This window comes from Staurois parvus, unplaced genomic scaffold (genome assembly GCF_062004578.1).
Source record: "Staurois parvus isolate SC_StPar_1 unplaced genomic scaffold, SC_StPar_1.0 ptg001051l, whole genome shotgun sequence".
In the NCBI taxonomy this organism is placed as follows: Eukaryota; Metazoa; Chordata; class Amphibia; order Anura; family Ranidae; genus Staurois; species Staurois parvus.
This window is the reverse complement of record NW_028318847.1, coordinates 988,144-1,013,888: the sequence shown is the minus strand read 5'-3', so window position 1 is coordinate 1,013,888 and position 25,745 is coordinate 988,144. Positions and strand designations below refer to the sequence as shown.

The 25,745-nt window shown below is 42.9% G+C and overlaps 1 protein-coding gene across 2 annotated transcripts in view; it reads right to left on the bottom strand.

Moving 5' to 3' along the window:
• LOC149440811 (serine/threonine-protein kinase D1-like) overlaps positions 1 to 25,745 on the bottom strand; it is a 154,967-nt gene that overhangs the window by 118,651 nt on the left and 10,571 nt on the right. For both annotated transcript variants that reach the window (XM_089658033.1, XM_089658032.1), the window contains exon 2: positions 20,073 to 20,668. In XM_089658033.1, the coding sequence (XP_089514159.1) occupies positions 20,073 to 20,213 (141 nt within the window). In that variant the 5' untranslated portion in view covers positions 20,214 to 20,668. The remainder of the gene's footprint in view (positions 1 to 20,072; positions 20,669 to 25,745) is intronic.

Below are 25,745 nucleotides of genomic sequence, written 5' to 3'. Positions count from 1 at the left end.
ATATATTTTTTAAACAGCGGCCCTAGAGAATAATATAGTGGGTGCTGCATATTTTTATGTCATGTGGTATTTGCGCAGCAGTTTTTCAATGCAAATTTGTTGGACAAAATACACTTTAATGAATTATAATGCACAAAAACACAATACCTAATTTATTGGGTAAAATATAAAATATGAGGTTATGCCAAGTAAATAGATACCATATAGTAAAATATAAAATATGAGGTTGTGCCGAGTAAATAAATACCAAGCATATCACACTTTAAAATTGCATACGCCCGTGGAAAGGCACCAAACTACGGTACCTAAAAATCTCCATAGGCAATGTTTTAAAGCCTTTACAGATTACTAGTTTAGAGTTACAGAAGAGGTCTGGTGCAAGAATTATTGCTCTGGCTCTGACGTTCCTGGCGATACCTCACATGTATGGCACAAACGGCATTTACATATGTGTGCAGTACCAACGCATGCGTTCGCATTTGCCAACAAGAACAGTGGGACAGGGGTGGTTAAATTTTTTTTTAACTTTATTATTTTATTTATTTATTTTTACTCTAACTTAATTTTTTATCACTTGTATTGCTATCACAAGGAATGTAAACCCCATAGCTCTCCTGTGGCCTCCACAGCATCAGATCACACCAAGATCTGTGTAATCTGATGCTTGTTGATGCCGGTAACAGCTTGTTTACCTGAAACTGGAAGTGACAAAATCCTCATCATTTCTGACATTACATAACGACATCCATTCTCCCACTGTGTTTCAGGAACAGTATGCTGCTGGACATATCCTTACTGGGCTCCCAGATCGCACAAGAGAGACCAGTAAAGGTGGTGGAGGGGGGGTACGGGACTCCCTTCCTCTACCTGTGAACGTAATCCAGTGACCATTTAGCCACTCAGATTACTTTACCTTTGTAGAAAATCACTTCCTGTAAATAATTATGTCACCCTTCCCATCCAAGGATGTTCAGGTACATTCTATGGAAGTGGTTAAGGATTTAGGGACACTAAGGCTATGTTCACACTAGCTTTGTCAGTAGGTGTCAGACAGGCGTTTGGGAAGCGTTTTTAACACTTCTCAAGCGCCTATGAAAATTCTGCACATGGCAGCATACAGTGCTGTTCACATTGAAGCGTTAGCATCGTGGCAAAACTGACACCTTGTGGAGTCAGGAGGAGTTGAAGTCTCCCATTCAAGTCTATGGTGACACTTCTCAAACACCTGGCAGGCATTTGCAGAGCGTTAATACCATTAAACTTCATTATAGGCATTTGTGGTGCAGTTTTAACGCTTTGCAAACGCCTATCAAACACCTCAAAAACATTAAAAACGCTTCCCAAACACCTGTCTAATGCCTGTCAAACACTATAGGGGCATTTGGCAGGAGTTAGAAATAAGGTCAAGTGTGAACGTAGCCTAAGATGCATTTAGAAATTACAAAAAAACGTTAGCAGCCCAGACTAGACTACTACCCTTGGTTCACAATAATGAGGTGCGGCAAACCCCACAATTCATGCGAGTTTCCTCACTGCAGTCCGATTGTACAGCGATCTGCTGCTGGTGTCAAAGTTAACGACACCTAAAAACGCAGTGAGTTTGCCTTCACTGGATTGCACCTGAACGTGAAATTGACAGTGCAATCCGGTTGTGGTGCGGCTCCAAAAAAGGTGCATGCACATCTTAGGTGCAATTTGAGCTCATTCAGAATGAATGGACTCAAATCACACCACACTGAATCGCATGAGAATTGCGCAGAAATGTGATATGGTTCCTGTGCGATTCACATGCGGCTCATAGTGTGAACTGAGGGTTATGGACTGTGCCTGGAGTTCCACTCTAGTAAGCTGCAATGCAGCACAGATGGCCAGTTGAGGAGGGAGAAGCCCTGGAATGAATGGAATCTGCAATGCTTTTATAGTTATTTCAGTAATGCACAGGTTAAAGGAATGCAGACAGGGCACTTAGTCAGTCAAGGAAGTCAGTAATGAAATCAGTAACTTTGCATTAAAGACCGTAACAAACCGAATCACAAAAAAAACACAAGGAAGCTGCCCTAGAAACTTGTATGCAAATACAAAGTCATTGTAGTAAAAGGAAATATATTTGGGCAACACAGAATTTATGGCAGCCTTTTCAACCAAGGTGCTCAGGCACCCTGGGGTGCCTTGGTGAAATGCCTACAAATTGCCCAAAAACTGTATACAAGCCAGAGGGTGAAGGAAGCCTGCCTTTCAGTTACAAAAAGCCACAGGTTTTTATTATGCATCATTACAACCTTCCAACTGCCAGCATCCTAACAACCAATCACATCACCGGCTGATAAGGAGGAGGGAGAGAAATTGATGGAGAAGAGAAACATTAGCATACTAGTCAGTATACAAAGGTGTATTTCTTTTGTAAGAAAGAATCTCCTCTAATGTTGGGTGTCCTAGGTGTGTGGATGTTGCCACATTATGTAAAACTATTCGTTTTTTACATTTTAGAATGGGTGCCTTGAAAATGTGCATGATTTTAAATGGTGCCCTGAATGAAAAAAGGTTGATAAATATTGATTTATGTTATATCCTTCTCCAGGTACATGTAAAAAAATGACATCCTATTTTACAGGTACTACAACTTTTTGACTTCACCAATCTCACCTTCAATTTCCCTAGTTGCCACCAAGTATTCCTTAAACATTGGCCAATACACAAACCACTGGTCACAGGTATTCAGAATCTGCAATGAAAGTTCAACAAATGCAAAGCATTCTCTGATTGGATGAGGTAGAGTGGTGATGCAAAGTTTGCTTTGAGTTCATAGGAAAAAAAATGAAGTGTTCTCTAAATACATACCATACAGCTTCCCCTCTGCCGTTTACGTTAAATTTCTAAGGAATAAATATCCCATGGTACCTTGCTGCATGTAAGCAGAGATTCCTGTAACTGCCGTTTAGAAGTCAGGTTCTGTGAAATGTGTGACACAGCAGTATCTACTCATAGGGCATAGGGAATGGGGATCACAGAATTCAAAGATGTAGACGTTTACAAACATCAATATCATTCAGAGTAATAGGAGTAGGCTAGAAAAAGCTGCAGTTTGTCAATGGTCCTGCAGTCTTCTGCAACTTGTGATGTGTCCCAGAAAGCTGCATGGGAAGGAGAGAGAGGGGAGTCCAAGGTGATCCAAGCAGAAACCTGTCAAAACCAGATAATCACTCCCCCTCCCCCCTTACAAAAAGTGCTAATTGTTAAAGAGGAGGGGGGGGATGCAAGCAAGCAGAACTTCCCCTTTTAGGTGAAGTTCCACTTTAAGGTCCTGAATAATGCTATGTAGACACTACTGTCAAGGCCATATTTAAAGTGGCTGTAAAGGCTGAAGGTTTTTTACCTTCATACATTCTATGCATGAAGGTAATAAAAACCTTCTGTGCACTGCTCCCCCCACAGTCTCCCTAATAGTCACCTGAGCGCCTTCTCGATACAGCGATGTGCACAGAAGCATTGGCTGTGTTGTTTTTTTTCTCTCTCTCTCTCCTTTTAAAAACACGCCTTTATTAACCACTTGCCCTCCAGAGTATTTACCCCCCTTACTGACCAGGCCATTTTTTTGCATTACAGCACTGCGTTACTTTAACTGACAATTGCGCAGTCATGCAACGCTGCACCCAAATGAAATTTACGCCCTTTTTTCCCACAAATGGAGCTTTATTTTAGTGGTATTTGATTGCCTCTGCGTTTTTTATTTTTTGTGCTATAAAAAAAAAAACCTGACAATTTTTAGAAAAAAAAACAATATTTATGACTTTTTGCTATTAACCATGTCCAGTAAAAAAAATATCAAATTTCGCCATAAATGTAGGCCAAAATGTATTCTGCTACATGTCTTTGCTAAAACAAATCCCAATACGTATAAATGAATTGGTTTACGTGAACGTTATAGCATTTACAAATGGCGGTATATTTACTAGGATTTAAAAAAATTATTTATAATAATAAATAAATTATTTTTACTAGTAATGGCAGCGATCAGCAACTTATAGCAGGACTGCAGAGGGCATTTTGACACTGGGTAAACTGACTTGGTGTCATTGACATGCCCAGTGACATCAATACAGTGATCAGTGCTAATAAAAAGCACTGACACTGTACTAATGGCACTGAGCAGAAAGGGGTTAACATGTGGGATGATCAAAGGGTAACTGTGTCTTTGCTTTCCAAAACTGTGGCGTGCTCCCAGCAGAAAGACAGGTAAGCAAATATGCAGCCCCACAGAAAAAAGCCCAGTTCTGTGAGGCCACATATTTGTGTTATGTCGGTGTCAGGGAGGGTTAAGGGTGTTTTGGGCTCCATGTACACTAGGTTATATTTAAGCTTCAGTGTTTAGGAGCAGAACATTTTTTTGGGAGTGTTTTCCCAGCTGAACACTTAAATGTTCCTAAACACTACTAAAACGCTCCCAACAACTTTGAAGTTTTTTTTCTCCATGTAGTGTAACACTAAGGCTCCAAGCACATTTTTTTTTTAAGCTCAACAAATGCTAGAAAAAAAAAAGCTGGATGAAAAACACTGATAACAGCGTTTTTGTGCTGGCTTGTATTTATTTATTTATTTAAGGTACTTATATAGCACCGTCAATTTATGCAGCGCTTTACATATATATTGTACAATCACATCAGTCCCTAACCCTCAAGAGGTGTACAATCTAAGGTTCCTAACTTCATACATACACATACTAGGGCCAATTTAGACAGGATCCAATTCACCTACCAGCATGTCTTTGGAGTGTGGGAGGAAACTGGAGTACCTGGAGGAAACCCACACAGGCACAGGGAGAACATGCAAACTCCAGGCAGGTGGTGCTGTGGTTGGGATTTGAACCAATGACCCTAATACTGCCAGGAGGAAGTGCTAACCATTTAGCCACTGTGCTGCCCCAGTAGTTTTTTAGTAGTATTTAGAAGCATTAGCTTTTTATTAGCGTTTATACAGTACATGAAGAAAAAAAAAGCTAAAAAAAAGCTGTTAGGAGTGCTTTAGTAGCGTTTAGAAGAGTTCAGAGTTTTTTCTACTGGAAAACCTCTACAAAATGTTTTTTTTTCTCTTAAAACACTGAAGCTTGAAAAACACTTCTAGCGTAAAATAGTCTATAAGAACATATAATGTAACACTATTTGCTTCTAGAAGCAGAAAAAAAAATGCTAATAGCTTCTAGGAGCTTAAGAAAAAAAGCACTAGTATGCATAGTGCCTAATAAAACACTATCGCTCCTAAACACTTCTAAAACATTACTACAAGCTGGTACAAAACTGATATCAGCGTTCATCCAGATTTTTTTCTAGCATGTTTTGAGCTTAAAAACGCTGGTGTGCATGGAGCCTTACCCTGCCCTGTGTCCTATAGTATGTAGAGATGTAAAAGTGTCCCATACCGTACAGTAGCTGCAAACTATTTATGTTTTTTTGTTTCGCTTATTACCACTGAAACATTCATAGCAAGTTCCAGTAACCTCCTGTATGTGGGTTTTCTAAAGTGCTAGCATGAGATGATGATGTCTTCATAACTTGTATTATCCTTTCACACAGTAAGAAAATTTGTAATACACTAAGTCCGGGTTCTTGCTGATGCGGTGCTGGATTCGCAGAGATTCATGTGCGTGTCCCACACAGCATCACAGCTGCCCACCGCTCATAAAAAACGCTGCGGGTGTCTATGTTAAAGTTAATGACACCCCAAAAACGGTTCCCAAAAATGCAGAATAATTCGCTGAATAGGATTGCATGGGTGTGAACACACATGCAACCCGATTCCAGTGCAAAAAGAAAAAAAAAAGGGCGACTGCATTTTTCGTGCAGGTGTAGTGTGGTTTGAGCCATACAAAATCAATGGCTCAAATTGCACTGGAAAGAATTGCATCATGATTTGAACAGGAATGTGGTGTGATTCCAGTCCGAATCAGATGCGGTTTCCCGCAACGCAATAGTGTGAACCAGGACTGAACGTCAGAAAAATATGAATTTATTAAATATAGTGACAACATGGTCAAGTCGCTACTAAGAACCAGCGCTGTGAATATAAGTGACCAGGGAAGAAGGGACAGAATTGAAGGGAGTTTTTTTTTTAAATTGTAACTTTTCCATTTTTTTTTAAATTGTAACTTTTCCATTTTTGGCAAATGAGTAGAATCCTCATTAGGTATTTTAGAAATACAAATCTACAACTCTAATACAGAACTAAACTGTGGCTTTTTTCTTGCAGAAGTAGAAACCTCAGCTGCCTTGTCAGTCAGCTAAAAAGACACACTGGGATGTTTTTGCAGCTTCAGGAAGACTGTGTTTAGGTATGCAGGTTTAAACTAGTTTAAAAGCCAAAAAATTTTTTTTTTTAACCTTAATACATTACTTGCATTTACGGGGAAAAAAAAAACTTTTCCCAACACTTTCTAAGTCTTACATCCATTCAGAGATTTGCCTTTCTGCAGCAGCGCTGGTCTCTCCCTGCTCTTACAGAAGAGATTAATAGCAGCGAGAGCCATTATCAATCAAATCCAGTAAGGAGTGAGCAGGGCCAATCTGGGCTGTGTTTGTCTATGGACGCACACAGCCGAGCTCTCAAAAGAGGATATCCTTGCGCCAAGCAGGTAAATATATCTTTTTTTTATTTTAGATCAAAAAAGCAAGCCTTTAGTATCACTTCAGTTTCAGAAGTGGTGCGCCATGCTGCACCAAAAGCAGCAGAGATGATAAATCTATTCCCAGATGGTGAGAAGTCTGGCATGAGCTGCTAAGATGGCCAACAGTCTTTACAGTGGATAAACAAATGCTACGTGTATAGCGATGAAAAAAAAAAAAAGGAGAGGGAGACCCATGACTAGCAGAAAGTCATCATATTCCTCCCCTGTGTCTGATGTCATATCTTATTGACTGAAGACTTCACAGACAGGGGGTCCAGGTCAACTGCTATCACTCCAACCTCTGCAATACAATGGACCTGAATTATCTTTCACATACAGGTATGCACAGATTTTTTATATGCAATTTGCCTCAGCAGCATTCCAACTAGGGCCCCCTGTCACTCTCAGTCCCAATAGAAATCATGTTGGCTGCTATAGCTATAGTTATTCCAATGGTATCCAGTAAACAGGCAGTTGGTTTCTGAAGCATATTTTAAACTCCTCTGGCCTGCGTTTGCATGAATTTTTAAACCCACCTTTTTTGAATCTCTGGGCATTTCTAAACAAAGCTGCAGGAAGCCTCTGAGTTTCTTTGTGGTTTTAGAAACTGAAAAAAATGTATAATGCTAATGCTCATATTCAGTTTAGGCTTTTTATGTCATTCTGTTAATGGAATCTAAATGAATATACTTGTACCATAAACCCCAGACCAGGCTGGCTGTTTGGTCTCAGGTTCCATTCCCTAATAGGCACATGGTAGCCAGGCACATAGTAGTTCAGGTACTCAACTTAGGAAATAGGCCATGCATGTCTTTTTGAAGTTTATTGGCTAGATTAACTTGGATGGGGTGAGGGACAGCCTTGGGATACTCCAAAAGAAACTAGCAAAAATGCAACAGAGGACACCTAATCCAATCTGCTCCTTCAGGGTGTAACCACCCTTTTGAATGTGGTTAAATTAACTTCAATGCAGGAACCCCTCAAATGGAGTATAGTCTAGAAAACTGTAATGAGCTCTTCTAAAGGTGGCAATAAAAGTCTCTAGGATCCATAAGGTTAGTACCCACTGTGCCCTAGGAACTGTAATGTCTTCTGTAGTACCAGCCAGTCTCTGTACTTGGTGCCTGTGGCCTGAAAACCCTGTAGACTTTCGCGCACTGCTTCAGAATACTCTGGACAGAGGTCACCGAGCTCTTACTGGAGCTGAGACCACAAAAAAATTAATTGTTGTATATGGCAACCCAGGGTGCCCCAGCCTGCAGGCTGGGTCTTATTCCCCCAGGAACCAGAGACTGCTGTTCTAGACCCCAGGCTATTTATACCCTCCCAGCCCCCTACTGGTTACTCACTCTCCTGACCATGGATTGACAGAATGCACGAATATGCAGGCCAGGGTCAGACTCTCTCATCAACTATATCCCAGGATTCAGTGGGATGCAAAGGAAAATAGTTGAGCCTGTACAAGCAGAACCCAGAACAGCCAAAAGCAAATGATCACTGCTTCCCCGTACTATAGGGAATGAAAAATAAAAAAGTACCTAGACACTAGCAGCCTTACTAGGAGGGATGCTACATACTATATAAGCTTTGTAAAGTGCCTTTTTTTTTAATTAAATAATAATATGCCATAGTTGAGTTTAGCCAAGACTATGTGTCAGGGCAGGGGCCGAGGAACGGACAGGCAGGCCTAACAATGTAACGCACTGGCTGACGACAACCACTACCCACAGACCGAAGTCCCTCAGGGTGCGGAGTCTAAGTCCCAGGCTGCCCTTCACCAGGGCCCCTGATGGTGGGGATGGACTTGACGCAGCCAGGAACCAGGTTGCGGCCCCCAAGACACCTCAGTTGCGGTAATGGCCGCCGCCAATGGCGTGTAGCTGGTGGAAGAGACAAAAGAGTAGTCAGACAAGCCGGGTCAACAACAACAGGACAAAACAGTACAGGACAGCAGACGAGAATCACTGGTCACGAGCCGGGTTCAGCAACAGAGGATCAGATCAAGGGAGAATACAAAGAATAGTCAAGTCACAAGCCGAATCAGATAACAGGAGAGTCACAAGAGTCAGAACAGAGTAATAGCAACACAAAGACACAAGACACAAGTACAAAGAGCATGTGCGGGCCACAGGCTTATATGTCATCAGCCACACCCCTCTGGGGGATGGACCACAGAGACCTGAAGGCATAAAAGGATTCCCATCATGCACAGCAGAATCCAAGATGGACGCCAGCACATGGAGTAACATAACCTCAGGGAAAAGGTAGGACCTTGACAGTACCTCCTCCTCAAGGACCCCTCCCCCTCCGCGGCTCAACAAAAGGTTTCTGAGGAAAGCGGGTATGAAAAGCGCGGAGGAGGGCAGGAGCATGGACATCCGCGAAAGGGACCCAGGAACGCTCCTCGGGGCCATAACCGCGCCAATGAACCAGGAACTGTAATCGACCTCGCACCAATCGAGAGTCCAGGATCCGGCTCACCTCATACTCCTCATGACCGTCAACCCGGACAGGACGGTGCCAAGGCAGAGAGGTAGTGAAGCGATTGCAGATCAGAGGTTTCAACAGGGAAACATGAAAGATATTGGAGATCCGCATCCCAGACGGAAGGGCAAGGGCTTAGGCCACCGGATTCACTTTGCGGAGAATGCGGAAAGGACCGACAAAACGGGGAGCTAGTTTGGGTGTGGGCACCCGAAGATTGAGGTTGCGAGTAGACAACCACACACGATCGCCGACCTGGTATGAAGGAGCGGGCAACCGTCTGCGATCAGCCTGGAACTTCTGGCGCTGAGCTGAGTCCCTCAAGGCCCTCTGGATCTGCCCCCATGAAGAACGCAGGGCAGCAAGATGGTTCTCCACAGCCGGAATGTCCTGTGGTGAGAACCTCTCAGGTAATACCGCGGGTTGGAACCCATAGTTGGCCATGAAAGGAGACATCCCGGAGGAGGAGTTGACCGCCGAGTTCCTGGCAAACTCTGCCCAAGGCAGGAGATCGGCCCAATCGTCCTGATGGTCTGAAATATAACACCGAAGGAATTGTTCTAAGGCCTGATTGGAACGCTCCGCAGCCCCACTGGACTGCGGGTGGTAGGCTGAAGAAAAGGAGAGACTAATACCCAACTGGGAGCAGAAGGCGCGCCAGAATCTGGACACGAACTGACTCCCGCGGTCCGAGACAATCACCTTAGGCAACCCATGCAGGCGAAAATGTCGGCACGGAGGGTTGGCCACCAGAATAAGCGAGAGACGACCCAACACAGCTGGTTCTTCCCCGGATGCCCGGCAGTTTTGGCGTTATGGTAGGTACGCAGCAGGCGGGTGCGCAATCCCTCGGGTACGAAACATCTACCCTCCGGCTTCCTGGGAGGAGCATCAGTTTGAGCCGCCAAAATCTGCTCCCCAAGAGGAGAGGTCAGACTGGTGCGAATGGCAGCCAGGATCTGATCTGGAGGTATAAGTGAGATTGGCTCAGAGTCTTCCCTGAACAACTCAGAGTATTGCCATGATAACGCATCAGCCCTGACATTCTTGGAACCAGGCAAATATGAAACCACATAGTTGAAGCGTGACAAGAACAGAGCCCATCTGGCCTGGCGGGGTGTCAATCTCTTGGCCTCCGAAAGATAAGTCAGGTTCTTGTGATCGGTAAGAATGAGGACCGGAACCGCGGAACCCTCGAGCAGGTGCCTCCACTCCTTGAGAGCCAGGGTGATGACCAACAACTCCCGATCTCCAATCTGGTAGTTGCACTCTGCAGAGGAAAGCTTCCTGGAGTAGAACCCGCAGGGAAGTAGGGGTCCATCGGGCGACCGACGCTGAGACAGGAGAGCCCCTACTCCCGTCTCGGAAGCATCAACCTCGAGGACGAAGGGCAACCCAGGATTGGGATGTGAAAGAATCGGAGCCGAAGCAAAGGTGGCTTTCAGAGCCTCGAAAGCTATGATGGCCTCGGATGGCCACTCGTGAGGGTTACTCCCCTTCCTGGTTAGGTCAGAGAGAGGCTTTGCCAATGTGGAGAAGTTCCTGATGAATTTCCGATAGTAGTTGGCAAAACCCAGAAAGCGCTGAATGGGCCGAAGACCATTGGGACGAGGCCACTGCAGAACCGCAGCAACCTTCTGAGGGTCCATGGAAAATCCCTCCGCGGAAATTATGTAGCCCAAAAAGGCAACTTGGGATCGATGGAACTCGCACTTCTCGAGTTTACAAAAGAGTCCGTTCTCACGCAATCGTTGCAGCACCTGCTTGACATCCTGGACATGAGACTCCATGGAGGTAGAGTAAACCAAGATGTCATCCAGGTAAACCACTACGCACTGCTGCAACAAATCACGAAGGACATCGTTTATGAATTCCTGAAAAACCGCGGGCGCATTACACAATCCGAAGGGCATCACCAGGTATTCGTAGTGCCCGGTTCTGGTGTTAAACGCGGTCTTCCACTCATCCCCCTGTCTGATCCGTACGAGGTTGTACGCCACCCTAAGGTCGAGTTTGGTAAAGACTGTTGCTCCCTTAAGGCGGTCGAACAACTCAGAAATCAAAGGAATCGGATATGCATTTTTAATGGTAATCCGATTGAGACCCCTATAATCGATGCAGGGCCTCAATTCCCCACCTTTCTTCTTTACGAAAAAAAAACCTGCTCCTGCTGGAGAAGTAGACTTACGAATGTGCCCCCGGGAAAGCGCATCCACAACGTACTCCTCCATGGCCTTATTCTCCGCAACCGAGAGAGGGTACACCCTGCCACGCGGAGGAGTGGCCCCGGGTTGCAAGGATATGGCGCAGTCGTAAGGACGATGCGGTGGTAAGGTACCAGCGCGTACCTTATCAAACACGTCCCGGTACTCCCCATAGTTGGTGGGCAACGCAGAGTCCGAGGAGGCACACAATACCTTAACCGGCCCCCGGATGCACCCGGCCCCACACTGTGGAGACCATGAGAGAATCTCGGCTGTTTGCCAATTGAAGGTTGGATTGTGCCTCTGGAGCCAGGGATACCCCAAAACCACCGAATAGTGTGGGGAAGAAATCACCTGAAAACAGGCCAACTCCCTGTGAACAGCCCCAATGGCTACCTCTATCGGCAGAGTCTCGTGGGTAACCTGCGGCGGCTGCAGGGGCCTGCCATCTATGGCTTCGAGAACCAATGGGGTGGCGCGAGCCTGCAGGGGAATGGAGTGCTGTACAGCAAACGAGCTGTCCAAGAACAACCCACCGGCCCCAGAGTCTACCAACGCCTGGGCCGTCACCGAGCCCTCCGTCCAAGAAAGGACCACGGTGATCAGTGGCTTATCCTTGCGGAACGCCGGGGACGAGGAAACTCCACCCAAGATCTGTCCCCGACATGATCTCAGGTGCGAGCGTTTCCCGGACGGACCGGACAAGACTGCCAAAAGTGCCCACCGAGGCCACAGTACAGGCAGCGACCCTCTCGACGCCGAGCGGCCCGCTCCCCCTCGGAAAGGCGAGCAAACCCCAGCTGCATGGGTTCCCCACCAGACAAGCTATCCCCAGGAGGCGTGGGAGGAGAGGGAGGAACGGTTGGGACAGAAAACGCAGGTGCCAGTCGATTGGAAGGCCTCCGCAGGCGTTCCCTGAGTGAAGGCCTCTCCCTGAGCCTGGTGTCAATCAGGATCAGGAAAGAGATGAGCTCCTCCAACACCACAGGCAGTTCCTTAGCTGCAATCTCGTCCTTCAATGTGTCAGAAAGACCATGGGAAAACGCAGCCACCAGAGCCTCATTGTTCCAACCGACCTCTGCCGCCAGGGTACGAAACTCTATAGCGTACTCGGCCACGGTCCGTGAACCCTGATGCATGGTCATGAGCAGTTTGGCCGCCGAGGCGGAATGAGCCGTTACGTCGAATACCCTACGGAAGGCATCGACAAAACCGGAAAACTCTTGAATCACCGGGTCGTTCCTCTCCCATAAGGGATTTGCCCAGGCCAAGGCCTTGTCTGAGAGTAGGAAAATTAGGAACCCCACCTTTGACCTCTCAGACGGAAAGGCGTGGGGTATTAATTCAAAATAAATACCCACCTGGTTGAGGAACCCACGACACTGACTAGGCTCACCCCCAAAGCGCTGTGGAAGAGGGGCTAAACCAGTCATACCTCTGGGCGCCGCTGATGCAGCCGTCGAGGTGGTGGATGCAATAGGCGGAGAAGCTTCGGGAGAGACCACCGGAGTGACTACTGGCCTAATAGCACCAGGATCAAGGTGTGCAGTGCGTGCAAGCAGAGTTTGCAACGCCTGAGCGAATTGATCCAACAGGTGATCCTGTTGATCGAGTCTGGCGACTAGCATTGGGAGTGAAGGCGTGCCTGCACCGTCAGGGTTCATGGCACTTGTGTAATGTCAGGGCAGGGGCCGAGGAATGGACAGGCAGGCCTAACAATGTAACGCACTGGCTGACGACAACCACTACCCACAGACCGAAGTCCCTCAGGGTGCGGAGTCTAAGTCCCAGGCTGCCCTTCACCAGGGCCCCTGATGGTGGGGATGGGCTTGACGCAGCCAGGAACCAGGTCGCGGCCCACGAGACACCTCAGTTGCGGTAATGGCCGCCGCCAATGGCGTGTAGCTGGTGGAAGAGACAAAAGAGTAGTCAGACAAGCCGGGTCAACAACAACAGGACAAAACAGTACAGGACAGCAGACGAGAATCACAGGTCACGAGCCGGGTTCAGCAACAGAGGATCAGATCAAGGGAGAATACAAAGAATAGTCAAGTCACAAGCCGAATCAGATACCAGGAGAGTCACAAGAGTCAGAACAGAGTAATAGCGACACAAAGACACAAGACACAAGTGCAAAGAGCATGTGCGGGCCACAGGCTTATATGTCATCAGCCACACCCCTCTGGGGGATGGACCACAGAGACCTGAAGGCATAAAAGGATTCCCATCATGCACAGCAGAATCCAAGATGGACGCCAGCACATGGAGTAACATAACCTCAGGGAAAAGGTAGGACCTTGACACTATGTTTGTATAATACAAATGTCATTATAATTCTATATTCTCTTTGCACATGGCCCCACTCTCACCTGTACCACTGATGCACAAGTGATTCCTTCACATATCCAGTCATGTCTGTTTTTTTTTTTACTTTCCTCAAGGTGTATGAAGTAAAGAGTATACATGAATACATTTGAATCCATGGATTTACCAAGCCCCTGTTGCCTGCAATATCATGTCAAAACTAAAAATAAAAACACTTGGCAGGAATTTTGGAAATGTTTGACAGGATGCTGCCTCCAGATATCAGTAACTGTAGTTAAAAAAAACATGCTTTACACGTGCCACAGATCCTGTCAATGAGAGGCGATTCAGGTATTTTCCTTGAAGACTTCTATTAGCTATCAAGAGGTCAATCCCAGTCTCATTTCATGCCTTGGTGTCTAGAGCTTTTTGCACCTGCATGGTTTCTCGCTTCTGGTGGTTTTTGTGCTCATATTCTCCCTGGTGTCTGTCAATTATTGTGTCTGTATTCTTCCTCTTGTCTAGTGGTTGTCTAATGATTTGTAGTTTATGTGCCTGTATTCTCTCTGCAGTATAGTGCTTTTTTCACGCCCATATTCTCAATGGCATGTAATGGTGTTTCTGCAGATAGACTGTGTTTATAGACGGACAGCTTTTTGGGGCACTAGATCAAGACTGTAAGGCTCCATGCACACTGGGTGTTTTAATAGCACTGGTAACATTAACTGTGTAAAGTCACGTTAAAAACTTGAGTTTTTCATTTTTTTTTTAGTTTTTTTTTGTATTAGCGTTTTTGTATTAGCGTTTAGCAGTGTTTTTTTGTGTTTGTGGCTTTTAACGTTTTTTTAACAAATAAAAAAATTTTTATTGGTCAGAAAAAGTCCAAAAACACTGGTTTGCCGCAATTTACTCCGTTTTTCAGCATTAGAGCATTTTTACAGCTAAAAAAACTCCTCTAAAAACCCACTAGTTCTGGGGGGTTTTTCCAGCCAAATAATGCCCCTGCCAAAAAACACTGATTACAGTCTATGTGTGCATGGACATAGGATAACATGCTAGGGAGTTTACTGCCTGTAAAAAAAACATCAAAAGCCAAAAAACAGCAGCTGTAAAAATGTCCAGTGTGCATGACGATTAAACACACTGACCTGATTTGCCAAAACTTTTTTTTACCATTTTGGATATAATAAAGTAAGGTTAAAAGGTTGATTAACTAAAAAAAAAACTGGAAAGAGCAAAATCTGGTGCATCTATGCATGGTAGCCAATCAGCTTCTAACTACAACGTGTTCAATGAAGCTTTGCCGAAAAAAAAATAGAAAGCCGTTTGGTTTCTATCCAGAACTGCATCAGATTTTGCATGCTCTAGTTTTAGTAAATCAACCCTATAGAATCAACAGGAAGGAAGAGAATATCTTTCCAATTACCTCTTAAACAGATAGCACAGTAACAATGGACCTCTCTAATAGAGTTTTTCCCTCTATTCCTGGTGTGGCGGCTACTCAACATTTTGGATTTAACTTCACTTTCATTCCTGGTGACAATGGTGATCAGGGCATTTAGAGAGAGTGAATCACTCTAACAGCTATAAAAAACTAGTTGAGTAAAGTAGAAAACAAGTGCTGGACCCAGAAGGTTATCCTACTGGTATTGTGATTTTAAAGTATTGATGTTTATGTTAAATAATCTGGTTCCCAAGGCTTCTACACTCAGAGGATATCCAAGGTCTCTTTGCCCTGTAGTGTAATGTAACAAAAAATTAAACTGAAGCACTAAACCACAGCTAAGAGTTGTATATTGATTATCTATTCAGTGTGCCCCAATATTAATTTTTATATGTCCAGTACTATTGGTTATTGGATACTTGATTTAAACTTTGACCCTGGGGAGGGAATATTGTATTGATAGTCCCTTTTGGACCCCTGAAATGCACTGGTTACTCAAAGTATTCCCCTGACTTTTATTGGAATTGTAATGGTCGTGTGTAGCTGTGTGTGTAGCAGCCTGCCATGTCACAAGTCTCCTATGCCATCTTGTCTTAAGAAGGCATAGCCCAGTGACCTTTCCCCCCTCCGTCCCCCAGCTTATACAATACACAAATTGTTAAATGATGCCAGGTGGTATTTTAACTTAGGGACAATAGACTCCAGCGCACATGCCTTTGTCAGAGCTGTAAACCGCTAATTGAGGCCTGACAGGATGCCTGTTTCTATGGACCATAAAAAACTCTACAGATTAACACTTCTCTCTGACCTATCGTAAAACAATAACAAAATCCATCTGTCCTGTCACACATGATGTGTAGGGCAAATAAAGACCTAGGAACACTTAGCATGCCATAAAATGTCTACACAGAAAGCAGCCAGTCTTGGGCGACCTCTCTGAGATGTCTGCCCAATTCACAACTTAAAAAAATCCACACACAATTCATAAAATCCAAAACGGGACTAAGACACATTAATATTAAGTATATATTTGAATGTGGAATATCATGCCGAACAAATCAAGGTCATACATGACTAAGCTAGTACATACAAAAGGGGAGAAAGCAGTCTCCTACCTCCTGGGTGACAGACCCATCCAAAATACTGTATTTGATATCCCTGGACACAAAATATGCTGAACAATAATCTACCAGTTTCCAGAATGCAACTTGTACATAGCGGAAGATATTAAAAATTAGTATAAAACTGTGTGTAAGGGAGGGCTACGATACAGTCATAAAACATGGTGACCTCCGAGCCACCACCCCTTAAACTGGGTAATTGGTCAGATGGTCTCTGGCAACACCCCTTTGATACGACAGAAAAAGGAAAAGTCAGGACCCTCTGGGAGCTCTCTTTTTAAAATCAACCAAGACTTGAGCGGGCCACTGCAACATTTTTGCTTGGACAATTGGACTTTGCTAAAACCAAGGACTTTGCAAGTATTCTTCATTTTCAATTCCTGCTTTAATGTTCCCTCCATTTCATTGTAATATCTTTTTTTCTTTAAATATTTTATTTTCACCTGTTACTCACCTCACCTGGGGGCTTCCATCAGAGAATGGAATCCTCTTCGCTGGGACACAGGAACAAGGTATTATAACCGGTCACTGCACCCAAGACCTGGATGACACTAGTTTAGGTGCAACTGGGACTCTGTTGAAAATTCCCACAGAATTTACACCACACAAAATCAGATAAGAGCTTGATCACATGATCCTACACAATGCAACATGTAACCAGTGATATAATCAGTACATCTAATGAACAGCTAACACTTAACAGTGATCTAATCAAACAGGAATCTAATTAACAGCTAGCAGCTAATAGCCAACAGTGATCTAATTAACAGTAAGTAATCAACAGCCAGGCACCCAGACCAGCCAGGAACCCACCCCAGACAGCCTGGCAACAAGCCCACACACCTGAATATACAAAATACATTACACATGCTGTCTTTCAGGTGTTTGCTTTTCACTTGTATAATCTGTTCACTAGAAAAGTCACCATAAGACAAAACTCATACAATATTCCAACAGTCTGAAAAAGTGGAATTCATTTATCTTCATCGATTTCTTGAAGAGATTGGTGATAACTATTCCTGTCCCAATTGGAGGAGCTTGATTGATTAGAAACATGGTAAAAAAAATAAAATAGCATTTTTTCCTGGTCAGAATAAGAAACGAACAGGTATGTGCAGAATCCATATATGGCTTGTCCTACACTTCATTAAAAAAAAAAAAAAAGTGCAAAAAAAAAAAATTATATATCTATATCTCAAAAAAGTCTCAAATGTCTTCTTCTTCCTTGCCCTTGTGCGCTCCCAAGTAGGGGTTGTGCTCCCCTCATCCTAGAGTTGCCGGGGCTTGACCAAACCTTCCCCTTTCCCTCTGGCCCCTGGACCCAAGCACTTAGTGTTGATTCCTGGCTACGCTGGCCAAGTGCTGCTATTTATTAGCCTCTTATTTCTTTGAATTTATGTACTGTTGATATACTTTTTTTTTATGTTTCCTCGATCATATCCCCTGCATAGGATTTATTTATACCATTTTTCTTTTTGACCATTTTCTAAAATAATAATATTGTACCAGAAAGCATGCATATGAGTGCAAAAAAATCTCAAGGATGCGCTGGGTGGTGGCGTCTAGAGTTCTTCTTGGTCTATTCAGAGAATGCCTGTCAATCATTAAGAAAAATACAAGGTGTTCTGTGAATGGCATCTGTGCACAGGTCCCAGAAGACAGGAGCAATCACTGTAATAGAGGCAACTACTCCAGTGATTCCAGCTTTTACAGGTATGGAATATGCATACTTGCATTGGCCCAAGATGGTCTTATGTAACTATGCAATAAAATCCATAACTGGAATTCAGATTTAAATTTCTTTTGGTGCTTGTCAGATAAAAGGTCTTTTTTCCAACATGCTGCAATACAATTTTAAAGATCAAGGATCAAATTAGGATTCATTTTTTTCTGGACTTTTGGATACAGTAAGGAAGCACTGATATTTTTTTTTTGCTCTTTTTGCTCTTGGTGTCCCTGCTAAGGAGAGTAATCTCAGAAAATAATGAGAACTTAAAAATTTTACAGTTGTCACCAAAGCAGGAGGTAAGGGCAATTCCTCAGATGAGGACACCCCTTTGGGTAACAGTTGTAAAAGAGTAGATTTCCTCTGAAGTGAATGTTGTTGAATGGGACACAAACACTAACAAACCCAACATGGGTTTCAACCATTTGCTACACTACCCAAAACGTTGGGCAGGATTGTCTGCTCGCAATATCTTGGCTATTTGCCATTATCTGGGCTCTTTCTGGAACAAGCAATAGATTATCCTTGCCTAGATACTGGGGAAGCTGGGGAAAAAAAAGTACGGTATATTTAATGATTTTATTTTTCCATTTATTGCAGCTTTTTGCAGGGGATTGAAGGTAAAAAAAAAAGGGACATCGAATATTGTTGCAAGTTCTGCTTTAAGGACAGCATCATAACATTTTTTATTTTAAAGAGATTTTATTGCCATATGCACCAATATACATAGCATAACAGTTCTTAAGACATAATACCAAATACAGGTGTCTAATATCAACAAAGCCATGCAATAAAAAAGACAATAAATGACACCAGAAGTACATATAGCATTTTTACGTTTTTGGATGAATCAATTTGAAGTTATTACATACATAGAGAAAGAAAAAAAATCACAAAGACAGAGAAAAACAAAAAGAACAAAATTTACAACCAACTTTTTGGAGTAAACTGCTATCTTCCATTCACAGAACAGTATACAAGCGTCAGTGTTATATTGATTACCAGTGCACCAAATAGGCAAAAATTATACGGTGGACAGAGGACATGTATATCCTGCACAATACAGTTATTATATTCTCAAGAGCTGTCTTCCATCGTATCTGAGGACTCCATCCATCTAGACCAGGGGTGGGCAAACTGCGGCTCTCCAGCTGTTGCAGGACTACAAGTTCCATCATGCCTCTGCAAGGCATAGCTGTAACTGTCAGTTTTGCAATGCCTCATGGGAAATGTAGTTCCACAACAGCTGGAGAGCTGCAGATTGTCCATCCCTGATCTAGACAATATTCGCATACATTTATTTGGACAACCTCTAGCTTCATATGTAATTTCATATAAAATTTACCATCTTTTTCCAGGCAGCTAGGCAAGGACATCTGTTTGTAACACCATAAGTTTCCACACATAAAACAATAGCAATCTCAAAAAAGTTCTTGTGGCATTATCCATAATTTCATCCTAAATTACCCCCAGAAGGCAGATAAGCGGGCTACATATATTTGGAAAATCAAAAGTGTCAGCTATAAAATGGGTAACTTGCGACCACAATGGTTGAACTTTAGCACACCATATGCAGGAATGTTCCCTCAGCTACTAAGCATTTAGGACAAGTTGCAGTGTCTCTCCTGCCCATATTGAATAAACATAATGGTGTGTATAATACGTCTGATGCAAGTATCGGTGTTATCTTATCCTTGGAAGAAATGACAGGCGCTATAACATTTTAAACTAAAAAGGAATTGTATGAGTTAATTCCTGATGTCAGATCTGGGATGTTTTTACAGCTCGTGTTTCAGCTAGTGCTGCACTGCTTCATGTACTTGTGATCACTATTATGACATGCTTAAAAGACAGGAAGGAACTGAGTGTCATTATAACACATCCTTCCCTCCAAAGGGAAAATAGTGCGTAGACATGTTACCATGCATTTTCAGGTGTATTGTATTATGTTTTTGAAGGGCCCCATTAAATTAAGATGAAAAAAAAAAAAGACAACGCAGCAGCATGGTGGTGTTAAAGGACCCTATGAGAGCAATTTATTTTGAATATGGTTTACAATTCTCAAGTTAAAAAATTGTCCTCCTCTATACATTCAACAGACTGCTCACAATTATAGAAATGTAAAAAAGCCTACCTTCTTTTCGACAAGATCTACAGCTAACTTCTTCACATTGCTGTAGCTGGCCTCACTTGGGTGAAGGTGATAGAGTTCACGGCAAAGGCCGATCTGAAGTCTGATTGATGTTTTTCCCTGTATTACTTTCTCCAACGTCATTTTGAACACCGAAAAAGATAATTCCACAAGAGAAAAAAAAGGGCCTACTTGAACTATTTGCTTAAAAAAAAAAAAAAAAAATCACATTTACTAAAAGCAAACCGAATATGATTTGTTTGCTATAATCTGTGGTGGAAAAAGTAATCCAGAAATCTTCAAATACATCCAGAGATTCTTTCATATAAGTAATCTTTTCATCATAAAATTAGCTATATTAAAGGTAAATAATCTTCAGCAGACACTCAATTCCAGGCAGAGAATTTTAGTGGTAATGTTTGCCTCTCATTTTGACTGTAACTTCAGTCCTTTCCTAAGTAACAAGTAATATAAATGAGCTTTCTTTATGGAACATAAAGATATGAAGAAATCAGCACTTCCATTTTGTCTTTAAATGAGGGCCACTATGCAGATATTCAGGATGATGTTGGGCAAACTCAGCTGGTCTTGTATGTGCCCTGTTTGAAAAGAAACAAAAAACAATGTAAAATGCAGGGGATAAAAGGTGTTTTGTAATCAACTGTTAAATGCATTGATTTTTATTTATTACCAACACAAATATTAGCAATCCAGTTCTACATCAAATTTAAATGTCCACAAAATGTTAGAATTATGTTGTCCAATACATGTGATAAGTTTTCCAACATCTGGCCAAATGAGTGAGAATATGAGTGAGAATAAACACAGCAAATAAGCGGCACAAAAGGAAGTATAAAATAGATGTCCATTGGCCAATATTTGAGACTGCTTCAAGAAGAGTGGCACAATGGACTGAGGCAGACATCTATGGATTCTTATCATCATGTGAAAAATCTATCAGGAAAGGCTGGGAAATTTCCGATGGAGTGGGGAAGGGTTAGAAGCACTGTTAGTTTGCGTTACTGTCTGCAACTCCTTTAAGTAATTTTCCCATTCTTTTCTGTCTAATGACAGCAGTAGAAGAAATGGCACCACCACAGAAGGATGTGGACAGGAAAGACCTGAAAGTTGTTCTAATTTTTCCCCTTTTTACAAAAAGTCTTTTTACTGCTGTCTGTGTCCTCATTGGAGATAAAGCAAAAACGACAGACATTCAACTTACAACTGGCTAAATCAAAGGTTCATATACACTATATTGCCAAAAGTATTGGGACGCCTGCCTTTACACGCACATGAACTTTAATGGCATCCCAGTCTTAGTCCGTAGGGTTCAATATTGAGCAGGCCCACCCATTGCAGCTACAACAGCTTCAAATTTTCTGGGAAGGCTGTCCGCAAGGCTTAGGAGTGTGTCTGTGGGAATGATTGACCATTCTTCCAAAAGCGCATTTGTGAGGTCAGGCACTGATGATGGACAAGAAGGCCTGGCTCCCAGTCTCTGCTCTAATTCATCCCAAAGGTGTTTTATCGGGTTGAGGTCAGGACTCTGTGCAGGCCAGTCAAGTTCCTCCACCCCAAACTCATCTTTATGGACCTTGCTTTGTGCACTGGTGCGCAGTTATGTTGGGACAGGAAGGGGCCATCCCCAAACTGTTCCCACAAAGTTGGGAGCATGAAATTGTCCAGAAAATCTTGGTATGCTGATGCCTTAAGAGTTCCCTTCACTGGAACTAAGGGGCCAAACACAACCCCTGAAAAACAACCCCACACCATAATCGAGCCTCCATCAAACTTTACACTTGGCACAATTTAGTCAGGAAAGTACCGTTCTCCTGGCAACCGCCAAACCCAGACACATCCATTGGATTTCCAGACAGAGAAGCGCGATTCGTCACTCCAGAGATTCTGAAGGACCCTCTGCACACTGGTATATACCCTTTCAAGCAAACTATGCAACAAATAGGGATATTTGGTTCACACATATTGCAATACATGTTTAAGCTGGCCAACTGCGTCAAAGTAATCCCTCCAATCACTCCAGAGAACACGTCTCCATTGCTTTGGAGTCCAGTGGCGGCATGCTTTACACTACTACATCTGATGCTTTGCATTACACTTGGTGATGTAAGGTTTGTTTGCAGCTGCTCGACCATGGAAACCTGTTCCATGAAGCTCTCTATGCACTGTTGTGCTAATCTGAAGGCTACACAAAGTTTGGAGGTCTTTAGCTATTGACTCTGCAGACAATTGGTGACTTTTGTGTACTGTGCGTTTCAGCATTTGTTTACCCCACTCTGTCATTTTATGTGGCCGACCACTTCATGGAATGGTCGATACAGTAGATCAACATACTAAACAATACAAATTTGCTAAAGTCACAAAAAAAAGCTTTAAAGTGGAAGTAAACCCATTTTGGTAACTTTTACCTACAGGTAAGCCTCATTAAAGGGCACTGTAAATATCTCCTAAACGTGCACCATCAGGATATGTCATTTAACGACCCCTTCATTTTCTAAATGGATAGTTAGTAATTGGTCACTGACTCTGTCCATTCATAACTGAAACATAGTAAACGGTGTACTGTACAGAGCTATTTCTGTCCATTCATTCTGTACAGCGGAGGATGCAGAGAAGGAGATTGAGGGCTGTGTTCTCAATCTCCTTTCTCTGTTCCAAAGTTGGAACATCAGAGGTCTGTTTAAAACACTGATATTTCACCAAAGCCAGTGCTGAAAAAAAAATTGCAAAAAAAAAAAAAAAAATGTTTAAAATGGTAAAAATATATATATATATAACAAACGTAATACAAAAAACTACTAGACACCAGTTGTGAAACTACCAGGGTCACAAAGGTTTCACTTGTGACCTGCCCTGGTGTTCCACTACCAGGCTTAGAGGGAAGGGGGAAGGACAAAACAGAGGGTGCACAGGCCTAGTGCATTACCATAAAAAATGTTTAATAAAAAATAAAGTAGGTGTTGTACTCACAAACGACAATATAGTCAAGGCATATCATAAAGAACAGCTGGGTCAACACCGTGCTGAGTAACAGTCCGCAATAGGGAGTTTAGACATCCAAAAATCTGACGCGTTTCGAGGACTTGCCTCTTCCTCAGAGCCACAAGTCCTCGAAACGCGTCAGCCTTTTGGATGTCTAAACTCCCTATTGCGGACTGTTACTCAGCGCGGTGTTGACCCAGCTGTTCTTTATGATGTGCCTTGACTATATTGTCGTTTGTGAGTACAACACCTACTTTATATTTTATTAAACATTTTTTATGGTAATGCACTAGGCCTGTGCGCCCTCTGTTTTGTCTTTCCTCATTCAGTATATTTGGATTTCCCCGGTCCATTTGAGGGCAGCAAGGTGTGCATGTTCCAGGACATTCTTAATGTGGTTGTAGCCTGCATCGAGTCCATACCCAAGCGCAGGAGCATTTGTGTTTGTTAGAGGGAAGGGCCGGGGGTCTGGGGGGGCCCTTCATGGTTTCTTGCACTGTGGCCCTGAAGGTTCTAGTTATGCCACTGTTTGTATTGGTCAGATTGTTTCTTTGTTAGTCCATCATCATCATGATTTTCGGATTGATGATGGTTTGAATGTAATGTTAAAGCATGGGATGACATGCTTGCACATTAGTTTGACATACAGGTGAAACTTGAAAAATTAGAATATCATGCAAAAGTTCATTTATTTCAGTAATGCAACTTAAAAGGTGAAACTAATATAGGAGATACTCATTACATGCAAAGCAAGATAGTTCAAGCTGTGATTTGTCATAATTGTGATGATTATGGCTTACAGCTCATGAAAACCCCAAATCCACAATCTCAGAAAATTAGAATATTGTGAAAAGGTGCAATATTCTAGGCTCAAAGTGTCCCACTCTAATCAGCTAATTAAGCCATAACACCTGCAAAGGGTTCCTGAGCCTTTAAATGGTCTCTCAGTCTGGTTCAGTAGGAATCACAATCATGGGAAAGACTGCTCACCTGACAGTTGTGCAGAAAACCATCATTGACACCCTCCATAAGGAGGGAAAGCCTCAAAAGGTAATTGCAAAAGAAGTTGGATGTTTCCAAAGTGCTGTATCAAAGCACATTAATAGAAAGTTATGTGGAAGGGAAAAATGTGGAAGAAAAAGGTGCACAAGCTGCAGGGATGACCGCAGCCTGGAGAGGATTGTCAGGAAAAGTCCATTCAAAAGTGATGGGGACTTTCACAAGGAGTGGACTGAGGCTGGAGTTAGTGCATCAAGAGCCACCACACACACAAATGGATCCTGGACATGGGCTTCAAATGTCGTATTCCTCTTGTCAAGCCACTCCTGAACAACAAACAACGTCAGAAGCGTCTTACCTGGGCTAAAGAAAAACAGACCTGGTCTGTTGCTCAGTGGTCCAAAGTCCTCTTTTCTGATGAGAGCAACTTTTGCATCTCATTTGGAAACCAAGGACCCAGAGTATGGAGGAAGAATGGAGAGGCACACACTGCAAGATGCTTGAAGTCCAGTGTGAAGTTTCCACAGTCTGTGTTGATTTGGGGAGCCATGTCATCTGCTGGTGTTGGTTCACTGTGCTTCATGAAGTCCAGGGTCAATGCAGCCATCTACCAGGAGATTTTGGAGCACTTCATGCTTCCTTACGCAGACGAGCATTATAGAGATGCTGACTTCATTTTCCAGCAGGACTTGGCACCTGCCCACACTGCCAAAAGCACCAAAACATGGTTCAATGACCGTGGGATTACTGTGCTTGATTGGCCAGCAAACTCGTCTGACCTGAACCCCATAGAGAATCTATGGGGCATTGCCAAGAGAAAGATGAGAGACATGAGACCGAACAATGCAGAAGAGCTGAAGGCCACTATTGAAGCATCCTGATCTTCCATAACACCTCAGCAGTGCCACAGGCTGATAGCTTCCATGCCACGCCACATTGAGGCAGTAATTGCTGCAAAAGGGGCCCAAACCAAGTACTGAGTACATATGCATGCTTATACTTTTCAGAAGTCTGATATTGTTCTATGTACAATCCTTGTTTTATTGATTGCATGTAATATTCTAATTTTCTGAGATTGCGGATTTGGGGTTTTCATGAGATGTAAGCCATAATCATCACAATTATGACAAATCACAGCTTGAATTATCTTGCTTTGCATGTAATGAGTTATCTCATATATTAGTTTCACCTTTTAAGTTGCATTACTGAAATAAATAAAGTTTTGCACGATATTCTAATTTTTCGAGTTTCATCTGTAGGTAAGGAATCCAAATTCCCTGGGATAATAAAACAAGCATGCAAAACGGAAAGCTTAAAAGGATGTCCTGTGAGGTCAATGGAATGTACAGAGCAAAAGCAGATACTATTTTTGTTTACAAGAATAATTGCCTTTACAACATAGGAATAAAATATTGCAAAGGTAAATGTTTCCAAATTCCATCTTTATTTAGCTTTATGAAGAACTGTCCAGTTACACGTTTATGGCCAGGTTCATCAAACAACAGAAAGTTGCTTACACGGTCTTATGTTTATTGAAATACAATGCTAAATTGCATTCCATTCTTGTGGATTCCACATAGCTCAGAGGACATTTTCATCACTTTATTCAGTTTTTACATCAAACAGTGAAATGAACTGAATGTTAAATATAAATAGATGCCAATGCTATAAGGTTAT